The sequence below is a fragment of the Heptranchias perlo genome, chromosome 38, assembly GCF_035084215.1.
Source record: "Heptranchias perlo isolate sHepPer1 chromosome 38, sHepPer1.hap1, whole genome shotgun sequence".
Taxonomy (NCBI): Eukaryota; Metazoa; Chordata; class Chondrichthyes; order Hexanchiformes; family Hexanchidae; genus Heptranchias; species Heptranchias perlo.
Window position 1 is genome coordinate 15,334,887 of NC_090362.1, and position 19,961 is coordinate 15,354,847.

Consider the following 19,961-nt stretch of genomic DNA (forward strand, 5'->3'; position numbering starts at 1 on the left):
ATTAGTCTAAGTTCCTTTAATATTACTATGATGTACTGACTTTTTCTACTTTGCAGTCGGTAATCCTGAATTATCACATCCCAATTACCATAAGCATGGCCATGTTTGTACACATTTTTTCTATAAATGTTATCATTGGTATTCAATATTTCTCTTTTCAAATACTGATTTGTTCACCTAAATGCTTCATTTAGAATTTTAACAAGATGACTTCCATATATAAATATACAATATTTAATTTGTACTTGTGTTGTCCTCAGTAGAATCATATTAGCAATTAGATTCAATTACTATTAATGCCAAATTAAAGAGTGCAACTTCTTTGAGGATCGGAAGAAATTACTTGTCAGATGATTTTTTTTAATTTTGAAAATGGAGTGGAACAAACCCATCACCTAGTTAGAATTGAATTTGAGTTCATCTTACCCCCCTCAATTTGCCAAACCATCAAATAAGAAGTCAGACAACAAGTCATGCACTAACAACTACAAACTCACAATTATCAGTTCTTAAAATTAACTATGGAGCATACAAACAATACATATACATAGTTATAGATAGGGATACCTAGCATATTGAAGAACAAACAATTAATAGACAGAGTTACAAAATGGAATGCATACCAAAGATTGTAAAGGCAATTCAGTGTATTACTATTACAGCATTAACTGGATTGCTGATTATCAAATTATAGTTGAGATCAGTGTCTGAGACTACTTCAAATTGGTGAGACTACTCTAGGAAATAGCTGACAAGTTAACAGCATTGGATAACCATTCTATTGGATAGATTAAAGTCCATGTGCTGGTAGTTAGCTTCCAGAGCTTATACGACTTGTCCTTATGCATGGTCGAGTTGATCACCTTCCTCCCTTGGGATGGATCACCGGGTTGATCAACCCCTTTGTGACGGTGTTATCTATTCTACTCAGATCCTCTATTACAAATGAATCCACCTTACGCACAAGTGATGGTATCTGCTAGCTGGCTTGACTCTCACCTTTTACAGTTAAGTGACATACTTATCTCTGCCAGTAACTGGCTAGTGTAGTCATATAATCTGAGAATTATAACCACTTACTCTCTGTCCTGGTTATATTTTGTACTTGTAAAAGTACCCTTTCATATCTGCTTGGTAAAGACTACTACAGAAGAAGACAAAGACAATTTTCTAACTACAAAGAGAATCTACATTTAAGGAATTCAGAGAAACTGAACAGAGGCATGCCAAGCACCCCATAATATATCCTATATTCAAAGAAAAACCCTTTTCCATACAATATGAGCGACACTTGCGGCCAAAGGGGTCACCTCTTTTGGTTTCAATCATTTCTAACAGACACAAAGATTCTGGAAGATGTCAAAATTAATGAGGCACAGATACCTAGGCGTGCCAAGTTCTACGTTTTACTCCCTTAACTTCCAATTTTTCTTTAACAAAGAGTCCTACACAGGATCAGATAGGGCATGCCATTATTTATGTGCCACTAAAGTTGTTCCTGAGCTCAGTTTTAATGTTGGCTGTCTTATCACTGGTGAGGAATGTCATGTTTAACATCTATGGTCTTAATTAGTTTGGTTTTCCCAGTCATTTCCCAGCATTCAGTTCAACTACTGACTCCATACTGTGGCCACTTTTACTGAAACTCCATTCTGAGAACACAATTCAGGTATTTTCCCTACAAAGCTTAGGTAGGAGCAGGAAAGAGTTAAGGATTTACTCTATTTTGAAGCCCTTTTCTGTTTGGCTGATTTTGATTATTTATTCATGATTTTTGGAGACTACGTCCACCATTGGTGCTTTAAAGGAACATTTTTTTCAAGCGAGAAATCTATACCATCGAGATTGAATAAAGTAAGAAATAAGTTAAAATCAATAGTCAAGTACCTGTTGTGTATTTCTAGCATTTTCTATTTTGTTTCTGATTATAATGCTATACAAGTTTTTGGGGCTTAAAAGCTTGTAGATTGTAACATTTTTATTTCATCTGACTTAATTTTATCAATTAAAAAAAAACTGCAACCTGGAAATCTGAAACAAAATAGAGAATGCTGGAAATGCGCAACAGGTTAATCCACATCTAAAAACAGACAATTGTAAACAATTTTACAACACCAAGTTATAGTCCAGCAATTTTATTTGAAATTCACAAGCTTTCAGGAGGCTTCCTCCTTCCTACCACATTCACCTGAGGAAGGAGGAAGCCTCCGAAAGCTTGTGAATTTAAAATAAAATTGCTGGACTATAACTTGGTGTTGTAAAATTGTTTACAATCATAAAAACAGACAGACTGACATTAATTTATTTTTCTTTGCAGATGTTGACTATGCTGCTGTGCATTTCCAGAAATGTTCCCCAACAGCATGCATTGAATTTGCTCCGCCTCCCTGCCTTTAGCGCTGCCGCCCCGGCCAGGTTGGTTTCCAGCCCTTTCCCGCCTCCAGTTTGAGCGGGTCAGCCCGCAGGGGCCGTCGGGTAGGGTTGCCGATCCGACCAATCGGAGAGCGGCCTCCGTTCGCCGGGGCGAGCCGTGTTGCTTGACAGCGGGCGATGCTGCGGGGCCAACCAAACCTGCTGCGCGCGTAAGCCCCGCCCATCTCGGCGGGGCTGATTGGTCGCGATGGGCGGGTGATCCGTCCTGACGACCGAATCGCTCAACTGTCATTAGTCAACGCGGTTGTCAGTCAGAGACCTGATGTTGGGGTGCTTCCGGCGTAGAGTTTGGTTGCACAGCTGTCAATGGCCGAATGCTGTTTGTTATTATAAACTGAGGCGATTTTAAAATTATATATATATATATATATATTTATTTATTTTCACATTTTTAAAATCGATGTAAATAAAGTAAAAGAAATAAACGGAGCTCTGACGGGAAATGTCCAAGGAGTCGAGGAGCGAGGGCCGCAGGCGGCGGGAGTACGCGGCGGCCGGGGTTAATAACAACAAAACGGCTTTTCTCGGCGGCGGCGATGGGCGCGAGAGGAGCGGGCAGCACAAGCTCGGAGCCGGCTCGGACCCTCGGGACAGGCCGGGGCAGAAAATGGGGCCTAGAGGAGATGAACGGGAAAGATCGGGCAGCAGCAGCAGCTCGGGATCCTCGTACGGGGGCAAAGGCAAGAGCCTGGCGTGTAGCGGCAATTCTAAGGTGCGGCAAGTCGGGGGCGGGCGGGTGGGGGGGAATTGTGCTTCTCTTGCTGGTTGCGACCCTTTTCAGAATAACGTTCCTCACTGGCTCGGAGTGGAGACCGTGCGATAGAAATCATTGCAGATGCTCATATTTTATTAATTCCCTCCTCTCCTGCAGCCACTGATTCTTCAGAACAAAAGAAATTGCTAGTCGACAAAAGACCACGGTCCATCTAGGTCTGCCATCCTTGTACTGGCATAATACAACCATAACGGAGTTGTTCACTAATCATGGCAATCAATCTCTATCAATTCATCTACAACAGATCCAGACATGAGGCGAGGAAGCCCCCAGCGGTGGAAAGCTTTGGGAACCATAGGTCCAAAGTCACCTGTTCCTCTAGCTGGGTACTTCAGTCAAGTGGCCATTCTTCATGTGCCAGCCTTGACGGTGAGCGCTGGCAAGCGATTCTGCGAGGAGCTTCACAGCCTGATCTGTACTCACCCAACATCTGTATAGACTTCATTATTTTTACCCCGAATCCTGCAGCTTTGCTCCACATGGCCTCTACAGCCTCCCCCAGACTTACATCTAATCTGGCACCTGTTCCTCTCGGCTGTCTCTGGGCCACCTTCCATTCTCCTATCCTTTTGCATCGCTATTGGTGCCAAAGCCTTTCACCATCATGCTCCATCCCTCTGGATTTTTACCACAAACTCATCCGCTTGTCTTTATCTTTACCCACATGCAAAATCCTATTTAAAGTTATCTTTTTGATGTCCTCTAATTCTTTTGCCTATTGCTGCATGGTATTTGAATTTACCCCCGTCCCCTTGTGAAGTGCTTTTTGCCATTTTGCCAAGTCACTATATATAAATATAAGCTATTGTCCACGTAATTGGACTTACCAGCAGGAGTAGTACAGTTATGTTACTGGACTAGTAATCCTGAGGCCTGGACCAATAATCCAGACAATGTGAGTTCAAATCCCACCATGCCAGTGTGAGAATTTGAATTCAGTTTGAAAAAATTCTGGAAATAAAAAGTAAAAGTGACAGAAGCTGTCAGATTATCGTAACAACCCAACTGCTTCTCCAATGTCCTTTAGGGATGGAAATCTGAAGTCCTGACTCTTAAATGTTCTCTGAATTTGCCCACCACCACCTTCTCAAGGCAACTAGAGATGGACAATGAATGCTGGCCTTGCCAGTGATGCTCACATTCCATGATTGAAAAAAAATCACTAACTGAAACCTTATGGTAGGTTAGAGAGACTGAATGTGGGGTATTTTGTGCCTCTGTACACATACACTACCATTTCTTAGGTCAGTGCAAACCCAATATTCAGAAATTGGAATATGGTTTGCATCTCAATTCACTTTCCATCCGTTTACATTCACTTCACTGTTGCTCACTTGGGTGGTAGTGGGCATTTTTGGATGAATGGGAAATTCACACACAGTATCCCTAAAAGTAAACCACAGGATGGAAATAGCAATCAACCACTCCCGAGGATGTTTGGACAGGAGAATAACCCAATCTAAAGGTAGAGATTGCCAAGGATAAGGCACAGAAATGCAAAACAGATAGGATTAAAAAGTTACAACTGCTTAGACTGTTTAGGCAATAGACATGGTATAGTACAGATGCTGCCTAGTGTGAGGAAATACAAGCAAGCCACTCAGTTGTGTCAAAACCGCTACAACTGCATTGGCCTTGAAGAAGGCCGACACCACCTTGGGGCAATAAATGCTGGCCTTGCCAGCGATGCCCACATCCTGAGAGAAAAGATGGAGCCAAGTGACAAGGTCAGTAGGGATATCTGGTGTTTAAACTCAGAGTCGTATTTTATTTTGAAGACATTTATGTGGAGAGATTGGAGAAGCTGGGGTTGTTCTCCTTAGAACATAGAAAGTTAAGGGGAGATTTGATAGAGGTGTTCGAGATCATTAACGGTTTTGATAGCGTAAGTAAGGAGAAACTGTATCCAGTGGCAGAAGGGTCATCCAGAGGCACACATTTAAGGTGATCGGCAAAAGAGCCAGAGGCGACATGAGGGAACATTTTTTTACGCAGTGAGTTGTTATGATCTGGAATGCACTGCCTGAAAGGGTGGTGGAAGCAGATTTAATAACAACTTTCAAAAGGGAATTAGATAAATACTTGAAAGGAAAAAATTTACAGGGCTATGGGGAAAGAGCAGGGGAATGGGACAAATGGATAGCTCTTTCAAAGAGCCAGCACAGGCATGATGGGCCGAATGGCCTCCTCCAGTGCTGTACCCACTATGATACTATGATTTAACAAGGTAGCTCAATAGACATTTTTAATATTTGGCCCAAGGGTGAAAGAAACAACTTGCATAAACGTAGCACCTTTCACAACCTCAGCCACTGAAGTACTTCTGATGTATAGTCACTGATGTAATGCAGCAATGATATAAATGACAAGATAATCTGCGCCTGTGTTTGTTGAGGGATAATTGTTGGCCAGGACACCAGGAAAACTCCCCCACTCTTGTTTGAATAGAACTATGGGATTGTTTACATCCACCTGAGAGGGCAGATGGGGCCTCGGTTTAACGTCTCACCTGAAAGACAGTAGCTCCGACAGTACTGCACTGAATTATGTGTTCAAATCTCTGGATTGGGGCTTGAACCCATGACCTTCTGACTCGGAGGCAAGATTGCTATCACTGAGCTGAGGCTGGCACTTGTGAATTACTGAGAAAGTGGTGGAATACTGGGAGAGTTTTTCCTTGGATAGGACAACCCTTGGTGAGTAGCGATTTTCATCATCCACTATGACGGATGCGACCTTGCGTTAATGGTTTCACTGAAACGGCACTTCTGTAGTTCAGTGACTCCAATATTGTTTCTTTCGGGTGCCCTTCATTGTGTATGAGCTGAGTAGCCTGGTAGTGCTTACTGTCAAGGCTCATACGTTACTAACGACTGCTTAGATGTGATACGTACCCAGTCCCAGTATCAGCCTTGTTCAGTGGTAGCACTCTTGCCTCTGAAGGCTGTGGGTTCAAGCCCCACTCCAGAGACTTGAGCGCAAAATCCAGGCTGACACTCCAGTGCAGGACTGAGGGAATGCTGCACTATTAGAGGTGCCGTCTTTCGCATGAGACGTTAAACCGAGGCACCATCTGCCCTCTCAGATGGATGTAAAAGATCCCATGGTACTATTTCGAAGAAGAGCAGTGGAGTTCTCCCCGGTGTCCTGGCCAACATTTATTCCTCAACCAACATCACTTTAAAAAAACCTGATTATCTGGTCATTATCACATTGCTGTTTGTGGGATCTCGCTGTGTGCAAATTGGCTGCTGTGTTTCCTACATTATAACAGTGACTACCCTTCAAAAGTACTTCATTGGCTGTAAAGTACTTTGGGACATCCTGAGATCGTGAAAGGCGCTATATAAATGCAAGTCTTTTTTTTCCTAACTTGATGCTTAAAAACAAACGCAGACTATCTAACCAAAATGTGATGCTCAATCTGTAGACAGGAGCAGGTGACTATGAAAACTCATGCATGCATGCTAACAAGTTGAAAGAAACTTTAATTTGATGGGACTGAAGAATTGTTTTTCTCTCCAAAGATTTGCAGAAAATCGTGAGCCAATATATTTAGGGAACCTGATTTTCCGATCTCTAAATCTCAAGCTTGGATTTGGATTTCTGTTGCTTTCTGTATGCAGCTTCAATCTGAGCTTTCTTTTTATTCGTTCATGGGATGTGGGTGTTGCTGGCACGGCCAGCATTTATTGCCCATCCCTAATTGCCCTTGAGAAGGTGGTGGTGAGCCGCCATCTTGAACTGCTGCAGTCCGTGTGGTGAAGGTTCTCCCACAGTGCTGTTAGGAAGGGAGTTCCAGGATTTTGACCCAGCGACGATGAAGGAACGGCGATATATTTCCAAGTCGGGATGGTGTGTGACTTGGAGGGGAACGTGCAGGTGGTGTTGCTCCCATGTGCCTGCTGCTCTTGTCCTTCTAGGTGGTAGAGGTCGCTGGTTTGGGAGGTGCTGTCGAAGAAGCCTTGGCGGTTTGCTGCAGTGCATCCTGTAGATGGTACATACTGCAGCCACTGTGCGCCGGTGATGAAGGGAGTGAATGTTTAGGGTGGTGGATGGGGTGCCAATCAAGCGTGCTGCTTTGTCCTGGATGGTGTCAAGCTTCTTGAGTGTTGTTGGAGCTGCACTCATCCAGGCAAGTGGAGAATATTCCATCACACTCCTGACTTGTGCCTTTTAGATGGTGGAAAGGCTTTGGGGAGTCAGGAGGTGAGTCACTCGCTGCAGAATACCCAGCCTCTGACCTGCTCTTGTAGCCACAGTATTTGTGTGGCTAGTCCAGTTAAGTTTCTGGTCAATGGTGACCCCCAGGATATTGATGGTGGGAGATTCGGCGATGGTAATGCCATTGAATGTCAAGGGGAGGTGGTTAGACTCTCTCTTGATGGAGATGGTCATTGCCTGGCACTTATGTGGTGCGAATGTTACTTGCCACTTATGAGCCCAAGCCTGGATGTTGTCCAAGTCTTGCTGCATGCAGGCTCGGACTGCTTCATTATCTGAGAGGTTGCAATTTGAACTTAACACCGTGCAATCATCAGCGAACATCCCCATTTCTGACTTTATGATGGAGGGAAGGTCATTGATGAAGCAGCTGAAGATGGTTGGGCCAAGGACACTGCCCTGAGGAACTCTTACAGCAATGTCCTGGGGCTGAGATGATTGGCCTCCAACAACCACTACCATCTTCCTTTGTGCTAGGTATGACTTCAGCCACTGGAGAGTTTTCCCCCGATTCCTATTGACTTCAATTTTATTAGGGCTCCTTGGTACCACACTCGGTCAAATGCTACCTTGATGTCAAGGGCAGTCACTCTCACCTCACCTCTGGAATTTAGCTGTTTTGTCCATGTTTGGACCAAGGCTGTGATGAGGTCTGGAGCCGAGTGGTCCTGGCAGAACCCCAACTGAGCATCGGTGAGCAGATTATTGGTGAGTAAGTGCCGCTTGATAGCATTGTTGATGACACCTTCCATCACTTTGCTGATGATTGAGAGTAGACTGATGGGGCAGTAATTGGCCGGATTAGATTTGTCCTGCTGTAATCAGTTATAGCGCCTGGTGCTTGCACTTACCTTGAATTGCGAGGGATGCAGTCAAAGTGCATTTGGCTGTGAGATGGATTAATTTGAGGAGGGGGAAGAAATATTCAGTTTGCACCTTATTCTTGGTGCTGGCATCGTTGCCTGAAAAAAAAGAGCAGGCACTGGATGGTGGGTTAGACGTTGGCCTTTCGCTTCTAGACCTGGGTTCAAATCCAGCCCAGACTGATGAAAGATTTCCCTGCCTGCTGGCTGTAAGGATCCTATGAGAAATGACTTTGGAGAACATCACTGCAGTTCCTAGTGGGCAGGATCAGCGTGCAAAATTGCCCCTAATGTGGTACTGACTTGCAGTGTCTTTCATACAGATCTAAAGATGGTTGGTGTGGAAAATGGAAAAAAAATCATACTGATACAGTAAGGGATGCTCTTAGGACAGGATGGCAGGAGCTTTGCTGTGCATTACCTGACCAGGTCTCGAAGTGAAAGGCCAATGTCTAACCCACCGTCCAGTGCCTGCTTTTTTTTTCAGGCAATGATGCCAGCACCAAGAATAAGATGCGAACACTGGGTGCCTCAATTGCAACACTGACATCCCTCACTTTGATCACAGAAACTTAAAAAAAATTAAGTTCTTAGGCAGGGTTTACAGTTAAAGTAGTTGATGGAGAAATAGCTGCTAAAAGGCTGCAGTGAAAACTTCAGATGCACAAATAATAAAGAACACAAAGTTAGGCGTGTCTCTTGCAAGTAGGTTTCTGCCCATGAAGCTTCCTGAGCATATTATTCAGAATTAGTTCATTTGTATCATTGGCGATGTCCTTGGCTGTTTGTTTCTTTTCACTGAGGCATCTGAAGTAGTGTTTAATTTGATTGGGATTGATGTCTCGTGGGGCTGTGTTTTATAAAAGTTGGCACTAAAAGTAGAGAAAAACAACACAGGAGGTAGATAGTCAAAGAAGCGTGAAATCAAGAACATGACATGGGGCGATATTGAAGAATGGTCGCTAGATCTCCAGTGACAGAAATTAACTAACAATGAGAGAATGGAAGGCAGGAGCTGAGGGGAGTGAATGATTGGAAAACTAAAGACCATGAAGAAGCGGGGGGGAGTTGGGAGGTAATAAAGTGACTAAATTTAGCAGTCAATGTTAGGCAGCTTCAGTTTAAGAGGAGGAAAAACTAGTAGCAGAATACGAATAAGAGAGAAATAGAATAATACAGAAAATTAGAGGGAATGGAAAGTATTTTTAAAATTATGTTTTGTGGAAGCTGGAGAGGCAAACCTGAAAGAAAAACTTTGTACACCTGCGATAACGTTGACAGTTTAGATGCCCCCTTCCCTCGTGTTAAATGTACTGTGCATGAATTTAGTATTAGTCACTGGAACCTCTGCTAAACCAGGTGACCTAGGACTTGTTCCTTAGCCAGGGCTCTGATGAGCTGGTGATCACCAGGCCAGTATGTTCTACATTGTGTAAAGTGGCATTGTCCCAACACTATTTTGTATATTGTGCACTGGAAAAATGAAACTTTTTTTTTTAATTAAAAAAAAACGTTGTCAGATGTTAGTGGGCTGGCAGAATCTCTGCTTTGCTGCAGATTCCCCTTGAGCTCCGACCACATTTGTAGTTGTATATTGTTGCAGTATGGAGAATCCAGTAACTTGGTGTTTTGGAGGATAGCTATATAGTGCGTCAATGGTAAAACTCTAGACTTTAAGCTCATTTTACTTGATATTTTAATGGGAGGATGGTATCAAAGGGTACCTAAGAATTGAATCCTTTACTGCAGAATTGTACACATTCACTTCAGAAAGTTCTCTTGATAGTGTAGACTCCCAAATATCTTTAAGGATATTAACATTTTGGGCCAGAGGTTCATACTCATAAACCAGTTCTTGTAGACTACCAGAAGCTCTTATTAAGCAGTGGTTCTGCTATTACTTTTCTAAGTGTTTGATTTGTGCTGATTTCTAATAATGTAGCTGAAAGCAGCTGATTCAACTTGGTTAGATTCGTTAATTAACCATTTTCCCATGCAAACAGGGGAATGTGAAATTAGTTTGTTAAAAGATAACCCTTTGTAATGTCGGGGGTAGTTCATACTACTATGATTGGATGATTCCCGTAACCATGCAACAGAGCTGGAATAATTCCTCTCTACAGTGTCAAACAGACCTTGTGGTGACCAAATCTGCAGAGAGCTGGCAGAGCAATTATAATTCAAGAAGCATGCAGGGTTGAAGGTCACATTGTCTCTGTGTCTTTCCAGAAGAACTTCTGTTTGTACCATTAGGAGGAAGCAGACGTATTTGGACAAGTTGGAGGGGCGGAAAGGGGTCTATTTATGTTCTCAGTCAGATGATCGTGTCATTAAGCTCGGTATATTTTAGTATTGGTACAGAGATGTGTCCGTTACTGTAGCTTGTGACAGTACTGAAGTATGTCGGTGGAAGAGAATGCTGAAGAAACCACTTACAGGCTCTACTTTTTTTCTGTACGTACTTTTTTGTCTATGTACTCCACGCTAGAAAGATCAAGCTCTCTCTTATAAGAGCGTATTAGACAATCATCAGCTGACCGCATCGCTGCTTTGCTGCAGGTGACCCCCTTGATCTCTTACCACAGACAACAAATATTTGCAGTTTTATATTGTTCCAGAATTGGAGGATGGGTATGTTGTGACTCTTAATGCAGAAATAAAGAGCAGGTTATCTGTCTGATCGATGCAGAACAGGTGATCAGGCCTACAGCTTAAAGTTATAGTAAAGAAACTATTTTTGCAGCTGACATTGTGAATGTTCTGGAGGCCTGAATGTATTTGGGTTAGGATATATCACACAGGATCAAAGTCTCTTTAAAACCTTACTGACAGTTTTTCCTGTGTCTTGGGTTCTGTTTGCAAAAGTTTTACTTACTCCCCCCCACCCCTCCCCTCCAATTTCCTCCCCCTCTCTCCTGCAGGCACTCGAAGTTGCTGGTGTACTGTTCTTGGGATATAGTCACACTCTAGTACCTTCTCTAACTAGCCATTCTTTAAATGTGAGCTTAGACACTGAGTGTTGCAGGCTATTCAACCATGTGGTTCTTGCTATCCACACTACAGACTGTGGGCCATATTCAGTCTGCAAGCTCGGGAAGTCTACCCTACAAAATCCTGCTAACTCCATTGTATTAGTGCTCATATTTCTTGCTTGCTGGTTTGCAGTGTTTAAATTTCTTGGTAGTGGAGGTTTTGAAAGGGGTATGCTTAGTGCTGGAAATGTCACAGATCAGAACATCAAGATCTGTCAACATTCGCAGCTTGAGATATGTGCAAATCGATGGTAGCATTGATTTAAATTTTATTTGTGGCTCGCAAGGGACTATCATATGCTCCTAAGTGGCCCACAAAGACAAAAAACTTGGACATTCCTGATGTAGGACATCACAGCAGAGTCCTATCCTGTTCTCATCCAATATTCATACACCCATACTTTCCAGCAGGGGCCACTGAGCAGGAGTTACTTAGCAGGAGTGGGAACCTTTTCAGTCATTTTAAAAGCATTGTTAGGATTGGAATTGAGAAAAAGGAAGAACTATTAATCATACTGCATTTTATATTTTCAATTCTGAAATGAAATTGGTGTTGAGCCCATACCAGTCTCCAATCGCCAGTGTTGACACATATTGTAAAAAAAATTATTCTGACACAGTGTAGAAACTTAAATTTCGTATATCATATGGTGTCAAAAGCTAGTTGATATCTTATTGACCTAAGGTTCTGCTAAGAGGAATCATCTTTTCATTAATCTCAAAAAGGCACAACAATTGCACCTTATGGCCATAAAAGAACATACACAGCTACACTTCAGCAATAGATTAATACATTGTGTTTTACCCAACATAATCATCCAGCCCTTGTAAATGGTTTATCCTCTGACTTAACATCAGCAGTGCCTTGGGATTTCTGCTAGGATGCTAAATCACCATAGGAACATTCTTCCCATGTGTGCTTTGTGTAGGTGCGTTCTTCAGTGATCCTTTTGTTTCTGTCTGTGTCAGAATTGTTCGATGCAATCAAGTGTGAGAATATTCTCTTTGCCTGAGGTGTGTGATCCACTTTGATTGTCCCGTTTTATTTGACGGCAGACCTTATTTTCAGAGCCAGTGACTTTCCATCAGAATGAAAAATAATGTACCACTGCAGCAAGCCCCATTGCTCACAGTAGCCTGGTATATTCGAAGTGCAATCAGAAAAATGTCCCAGAAAATAATAAGGTATCTACATTAGCGATGTTTATATACAGAATAACAGATGGACAACATTTTTTACTTATTAATACTGATGACTTGGCAGAGTGGAAAAAGGCAAAGTTTTGAGCATAAAATAAAAGTATAAAAAGATGGAAATACACAGCAGGTCCGTCAGCATTGTGAAAAAAGACAGGATAATGTTTCAAGTGGAGACCCTGTGTTCTGTTGAAGGGTCTCCAGCTGAAACGCTAACTTGCCTTTTCTGTTTGCGGATGCTGACAGATCTTCAGATTTACAGCATCTGCAGTATTTTGCTTTTGTCGAACAGATCTGTTTATTTCCATCATTTCCTAATTTTATTTCAGATATTCAGCAGTTGCATTTTTAAAAAAATTCAAAGTTGTGAGCGTGTTGCATCTGGTTGAGGTTGCCAGTTGTGTTGGGCAGGAGAGAGAATGTAATTTTCCAGACACCACAGCATATCCAATGATCAATGCTGTTTATACAGGTTACAAATAAAAATTAAATCCCTTGAATGACCGTGCCTTATCCCCTGTTCACTAGATGTTTGCTCGTTCTCTCTTGTACGTTCTCACATGCTGTATCTCTCTCCCCGCCCCCCCCCCCCCCCTTTTCTCACCTACACCTTCTCCTTCTTACCTCCCCCCTCTCCACATTTATGATGGAAACTGCCTATGTAAACCTTGAAGAGGAGATGCCGGTGATGGACTGGGTGGACAAATGTAAGGAATCTTACAACACCAGGTTATAGTCCAACAAATTTATTTTAAAATCACAAGCTTTCGGAGATTATCCCCTTCGTCAGGTGAATGAGTGAAAGGTTCTCAAATTGCATATCTTATATTAGGCTGGGACACCATCACACCAATCAAAAGGTGTCGTTGGTGTTCAGACAGATTAGCCACGGAGAACAGTACGTCCCAGTACACTGAATATACATTGTGTCAAATTACACAGACAGAGAGAAAGAGACCCAAATGGCAGAGAGAGAGAGGGAGAGAATATTAAAAACAGATAACTTTTTTTCCCCTTGCTGGTGGGGTTACGTGTAGCGTGACATGAACCCAAGATCCCGGTTGAGGCCGTCCTCATGGTGCGGAACTTGGCTATCAATTTCTGCTCGACGATTTTGCGTTGTCGTGTGTCTCGAAGGCCGCCTTGGAGAACGCTTACCCGAAGATCGGTGGCTGAATGTCCTTGACTGCTAAAGTGTTCCCCGACTGGGAGGGAACCCTCCTGTCTGGCGATTGTTGCGCGGTGTCCGTTCATCCGTTGTCGCAGTGTCTGCATGGTCTCGCCAATGTACCATGCTCCGGGGCATCCTTTCCTGCAACGTATGAGGTAGACAACGTTGGCCGAGTCACAGGAGTATGAACCATGTACCTGGTGGGTGGTGTCCTCTCGTGTGATGGTGGTATCCGTGTCGATGATCTGGCATGTCTTACGGACGGGATATAGAACGGGATATGACGCTCGACTTGTCGATCGACAGTTCCGACGGGCCACAGCGAAGAATCGCATAGACCTCCTCAGAAGACAAACACGGGACGCAACCAACAGAGTACCCTTCGTCGTCCAGTACTTCCCTGGAGCGGAGAAACTATGCCATGTTCTCCGCAGCCTTCAACATGTCATCGATGACGACGAACACCTCGCTAAGGCCATCCCCACGCCTCCACTACTCGCCTTCAAACAGCCACCCAACCTCATACAGACCATCGTTTGCAGCAAATTACCCAGCTTTCAGGAGAACAGCGTCCACGACACCACACAACCCTGCCACGGCAACCTCTGCAAGACATGCCAGATCATCGACACGGATACCACCATCACACGAGAGGACACCACCCACCAGGTACATGGTTCATACTCCTGTGACTCGGCCAACGTTGTCTACCTCATACGTTGCAGGAAAGGATGCCCCGGAGCATGGTACATTGGCGAGACCATGCAGACACTGCGACAACGGATGAACGGACACCGCGCAACAATCGCCAGACAGGAGGGTTCCCTCCCAGTCGGGGAACACTTTAGCAGTCAAGGACATTCAGCCACCGATCTTCGGGTAAGCGTTCTCCAAGGTGGCCTTCGAGACACACGACAACGCAAAATCGTCGAGCAGAAATTGATAGCCAAGTTCCGCACCCATGAGGACGGCCTCAACCAGTTCATGTCATGCTACACGTAACCCCACCAGCAAGGGGAAAAAAAGTTATCTGTTTTTAATATTCTCTCCCTCTCTCTCTCTGCCATTTGGGTCTCTTTCTCTCTGTCTGTGTAATTTGACACAATGTATATTCAGTGTACTGGGACGTACTGTTCTCCGTGGCTAATCTGTCTGAACACCAATGACACCTTTTGATTGGTGTGATGGTGTCCCAGCCTAATATAAGATATGCGATTTGAGAACCTTTCACTCATTCACCTGACGAAGGGGATAATCTCCGAAAGCTTGTGATTTTAAAATAAATTTGTTGGACTGTAACCTGGTGTTGTAAGATTCCTTACATATGTAAACCTTGTTCGGCTGCAGCATTACCACTGGAAGATGGGTATTACAGCCTGACAAGTTCACATGCGCAGTTTTCATCATAAATGATGGGGGTTTGTTTAGCTTGGAGAAGCTTCATTTCTCTGACAGAGAGCAAAGAAATTTTATGTTGATTTGTTTTATCAGAGCTTGCATTGTGCTTTGTATTGTACAGTTTCAGTGTTCTAAATTAAAGTAGGATATCAATGGAGGAAATGATTTGGAGGACAAGTGACTTGTTATCATTCAGATCTACTCAGAAACTGCTTCTGGACAAATTGTGCTACCAATAATAAGTATAAATTTGTGGGATTTGTCACTGGATATTGAATCACATCAAATCATTTGCCTTAAATATATAAGCTTGCCTGATAGCTTAGCAGGTAAATGCACTGCCCAAATATGGTTCTGAGCTTCACGCTAGGAAAGTTCTAGGTTTGATTTCCCCCTTCACCCCATTTTTAGTTGATTTACGCTCTCATTAGGCACACTATCATCTGTTTGATAAGAAAAAATATCCGCCAGAGTTTTCACTCTCAATTACTGTTCTGTGGCCCATTTTCCAAATTGTGCATGTGCGGATGTCAGATGAGAACAGGATCAGACTCGGCTGCGGCATCCCTTGTGGTCGATAGCTTGCTGCTGCTAACTTTTTGAGCTCTTGCACAAAGTCTGGCCACATGGTTGAGGTACGGGCACTCGTGGAGCCATTCCTCAGCTTGAGTTGGGGAGGGGAGAAAAGATCACAGTAGAAGTTGAGTGATGTGCTGAGTAGTACTTTGTCTTTGTAAACTCAAGAGTCCACACAAATTGTAACTGGAGAAACTGAATGAGATTTTGTTACACAAAGAAAGTGCTGACATTTCTGAGGACTTTAGTAGAACGAAAGAGCCTTGAATTTACATCATGCTCATCATGTCCAGAATTGTCCATAACTTGAATTACTTTGAAGGGCAGTCACTCTTGTTATGTTGGCAAACGTAGCCATTTTAGCACAGCAAGGTCCCAGCAATAGAGCAAATGACCAATTAATCTGTTTTTATTTGGTGTTCGTTGAGCAAAGATTGTTGGTCAGGACATCTAGCGGATTCTCTCTTCTTCAAGTAATGACGTGGATCTTTAACATTCACTAGAATAGGCAGAGGTATCATCTGAAAGTCAGCATCGCTAACAATGCAGCATTCCTCACTACTGCACTGGAGTGTCAATCTAGATCATGTGTATTAATGGTATGAATAAAACATTTCTGTGTAGTTTGAAGAGTAATGATTACTCTGCTTTAGAATTTATCTTTTTGCTAACTTTTCTTATAAACTTTCCTATAAGCATGTTTCTTTTCGTGCACTGAACATATAATCAAGAAGAAATCAAGACACTGGAGTAGCGGAGGACTGTGAGCTAAAACATTAATACAAATTACATTTATACAGTACCTTTACTATAACAAAGAAACCCATGGCATTTTGGAGCAAGAATGTTTGACACTAATAGAAAAGAAGTTAGGGGAAGTAACTTATTTTGAGCCATGCAGTATTAATACACACTGGATTCTTTTTCCTTTTAGGCCTCGTTCCAGAGATCCAACAGTCATGACAAAGTCCGAAAAATAGTTGCTCAAGAAGGGCGGGCAGCCAGAAACCTGATTGCGTGGAGCGTTCCTTTGGAAAATAAAGATGATGATGGTAAGCGTTAAATGATTTGACTTTCTGTTTATCTTCTATATCCCAACTATGTTCATAGACATGGCCACTTGCCTTTAGTAATGTTCGACAACCAAAGGGGCTTCACATAGCAGCTTTAAAGGTGTGGTTAGCTCTTTTGCTAGTTATTACAACAAATAGGGCTTCCACTGTGTCACATCAGCTAATTTTAAATACACATATCCATTCATAAAACTGAAAACAAGCAATTGAACAACAAGCTTACGTTTTAAAACGTATTTTAACATTTGTGATTGTGTCTCCCCCCTCCCAAGGTTCCTTCATTTTTGATTAGACAGATGTTATGGCACAGTGTGATTGATCCGAATATTTTTGTCATGGTGCGATTGTCAAGATAATTATTTTAGAAAGGGAAAAATAAGACGTAACCAATATGGAAAAATAAAATTGATGGGCAATCACAACGGATACAAAATTTGTTTTATAAGAAAGAATTTGCATTTATATAGCATCTTTCATGAACTCGGTACATCCCAAAGTGCTTCATAGGCAATTAAGTACTTTTTGAAATGTGTTCACTGCTACAGTGTATATAGATAGTTATGTACTTGTACATTTGCTAGACTTTTTTGGGGGAGGAAGATGAGTTATTGAAAAATATTCTTTGAAAGTATAAGAATCTTAAGTGCCTTGGGACCTTTTGCTACATTAAAGGTGCTATATAAATGCAGGTTGTTGTTAGGTAACACCGACATTAATGATTTAATCATTGGTGTTTCAGAGCTTTTCAGCAGAATGAGTGAGAATAGTGTAGTACTAAACTTTTCCAGTAGGTGGTGCACAAGAGCCATTAAAACTAACCTGACGTGGCTGGTGTTGGCAAAACACTTGCGACCAGTTACATACAGTCAATTTATTTCCTTTTAATTTTTCTGCTTTGAGTGAACCTATGTTGCAACACTTTCAGAAGTGAAAGGTCTATAATTTGAGTATTTGATTTTTAAATTTAGGTTTGCATTTACTACATGGGGACTAAATCAGCACATTGGGCTCTCTAAGGCAGAGTAGTGCTCCTGCTCCATCTACTCTGCCCCAAAGATGTGTTTTATCCCCAGTCTCAGACGAGCACTCCCTTCTGCATCAGTGTGATCTTCCATTTCTAAAACCAGTCACCATACCGGTTTTAATCAGGATGTGTGGCTTTTGTAGTTCAGTTATAGTCCTATCCTGCTAGTTCTGACTTTGGAATGTCATTCCCAAATATTAAAATTACTTTCAAGCCTGAGACTGTTGGTTTTCCGATGCCTTTTTGGAGTTAGTGGAATTGGACAATAAAGGCAGTGTGCTTAGTTTGTTTGTTTTAGTCAGCTGGATTAACATTAATTTAATTTGCAATTGCATAGTTTAAGAATGTACCATCAAAATACAATGAGCAGTATTATCAAGACGCAGTGAGGTGTTAATCCATCTAATTGAGGTGTGAGAAATGCTGACTGTACTCTGCCCCAACATGTCTCAGCCTCAATCTTAGAAAAGCACCCACTGATGCAAGGTTTTTCTGTTTTCCTTACCACCCATTCTGCAGCCTCTTTGAGTGAGATTGCCAAACAACAGTGTTGAAGTAAGAACAGGAACTGGACTGAGACTGTCCAAAGTAATTTCAAGCCATCAGAGAGGGGAGACTTTCATCTTAATAATGTGGGCAAGAAAGAAACCCAAGTCTCAGACATATGAAGATCAGCATCTAACCCACTGCACCCTTCTCCTCCTCTCCCTCCGCAAACTTTATATTAATTTTGTTCTTGTTTCTCCCCCATCCCGCTGCCAGCCTGCCCAATTTACTGATCAGGGCAGTAAGATGTGTCTTACTCTTAGACTCCTACTGGTGCCAATCTATACAGTGTAGTGCACGGGAGCAACTTGCAGTGACTCAGCAGGTTTTCCTTTCCTGTTTTCCCATGAGGAAACATCTAGTCTCTGCTCAGGGCCCCTCACCCAAGAAAGTCTGTGAGATTAGGAACTCGCAATGTGCAGATAGTAGGTGCATACCATCCTTGCAATGCCATCATGCCAACCCCACATCGGGCATATTTAACTATATGTGATTTTTATATTTAAAACATTATTATATAATGGTACAGCTTAAAATCTATGGAGCAACACTCTGATCAAGGAGGAGCATCCTAAGTACTTAGAAAGTGGCATTTTTCCCAATAAGTATTCTTATATGTGTCTTTTTAATTCAAGTGATACTTAGATTTGATTTTTTAAAAGTTTTTCAGATATTTACATAGATATGGGTATTTTGGGAAGCCCTTTGTTGTGGAGTGTTCTACAAAGCTTTTTTAAAATGAAATTGAAGATGAGAAGAAAGAAATTCAACCGTCGCATCATCCTGTGAGCACAGGATTCTAACCCACATGACATTTCCCTCAATCTTCAATAATTTTATGAAATGGGACATTTTTAGGAGAGTGTGCTACTTATGCCGGTGGTTACCAAACATTTCTACGTGGGGAGCCTGCTGCAAATATTGTCACAGCCCCGGAAACCCCTGCCCTAACTTCTGAAAGACAATGTCAGCATCATTTTTCTCGGGTGTCCCATCAATTCAGGAAATATGTTTTATTAATACACAGCAGCAGAAATGACATGCAATAAGTCAACAAATACAGAAAAATATAGAAAAGTGAATTGTTAAAGACAGCTCCAGATGGACAGAAATCTGCTGACCCTCCTGGGATCAAAGGTTGGCAGACCCCAGTTTGAAAACCTGCGACTTACGCAATTGTACCCCACTGGCCTTCAGTATGTTGCACTGTAATGTTTTGTCTTGCAGGGTAATTTTCCACTGCTAGCTACAACTTACCTTGGATGTTTTACCTCTGCATCCAAGGACTAAGCAGCTACGGCACTGCTAAACTTTCCCCAGTCGAAACGAGGACGTGGGTATTGATTATTGGGAAAGAGGATCCTTGGAATGGGCTGTCAGTGGTCAGGTTACATGGTCAAACAGTAGAAAATCGATAGGCAAGATGGGCTAGTGCTTGAAACGATCAATGTTTTTAGTACCACAAGAGTATCAATAAAAGGGAGCTGGGGTTTGTCGTTTGTAAATTCAGCACAATTACAGGTTTAAAATGGCTCATAATGACAGGCTGCCTCGCTAACTCATTTTGTAGATAATGGCTACACATCAAATTTTATTTGTCACATCTGTTATGTTTATTTGGAAAGTCTCAATCCTAAAGTGGGTATGGG

The 19,961-nt window shown here is 42.4% G+C and overlaps 1 protein-coding gene across 2 annotated transcripts in view; it reads left to right on the plus strand.

Annotated features, from left to right (window-relative positions):
* Nucleotides 1–2,722: 2,722 nt before the first annotated feature.
* The window catches only part of scaper (S-phase cyclin A-associated protein in the ER), a 330,941-nt gene continuing 313,702 nt past the window's right edge, over nt 2,723–19,961 (plus strand). The window contains exons 1-2 of one of the 2 annotated variants that reach the window (XM_067973526.1): nt 2,723–3,145; nt 16,604–16,721. In XM_067973526.1, coding sequence (XP_067829627.1) covers nt 2,876–3,145; nt 16,604–16,721 — 388 coding nt within the window. In that variant the 5' untranslated portion in view covers nt 2,723–2,875. Of the gene's footprint in view, nt 3,146–10,659; nt 10,750–16,603; nt 16,722–19,961 lie in introns of those variants that run through there. The other variant, XM_067973527.1, reaches the window with a different exon arrangement.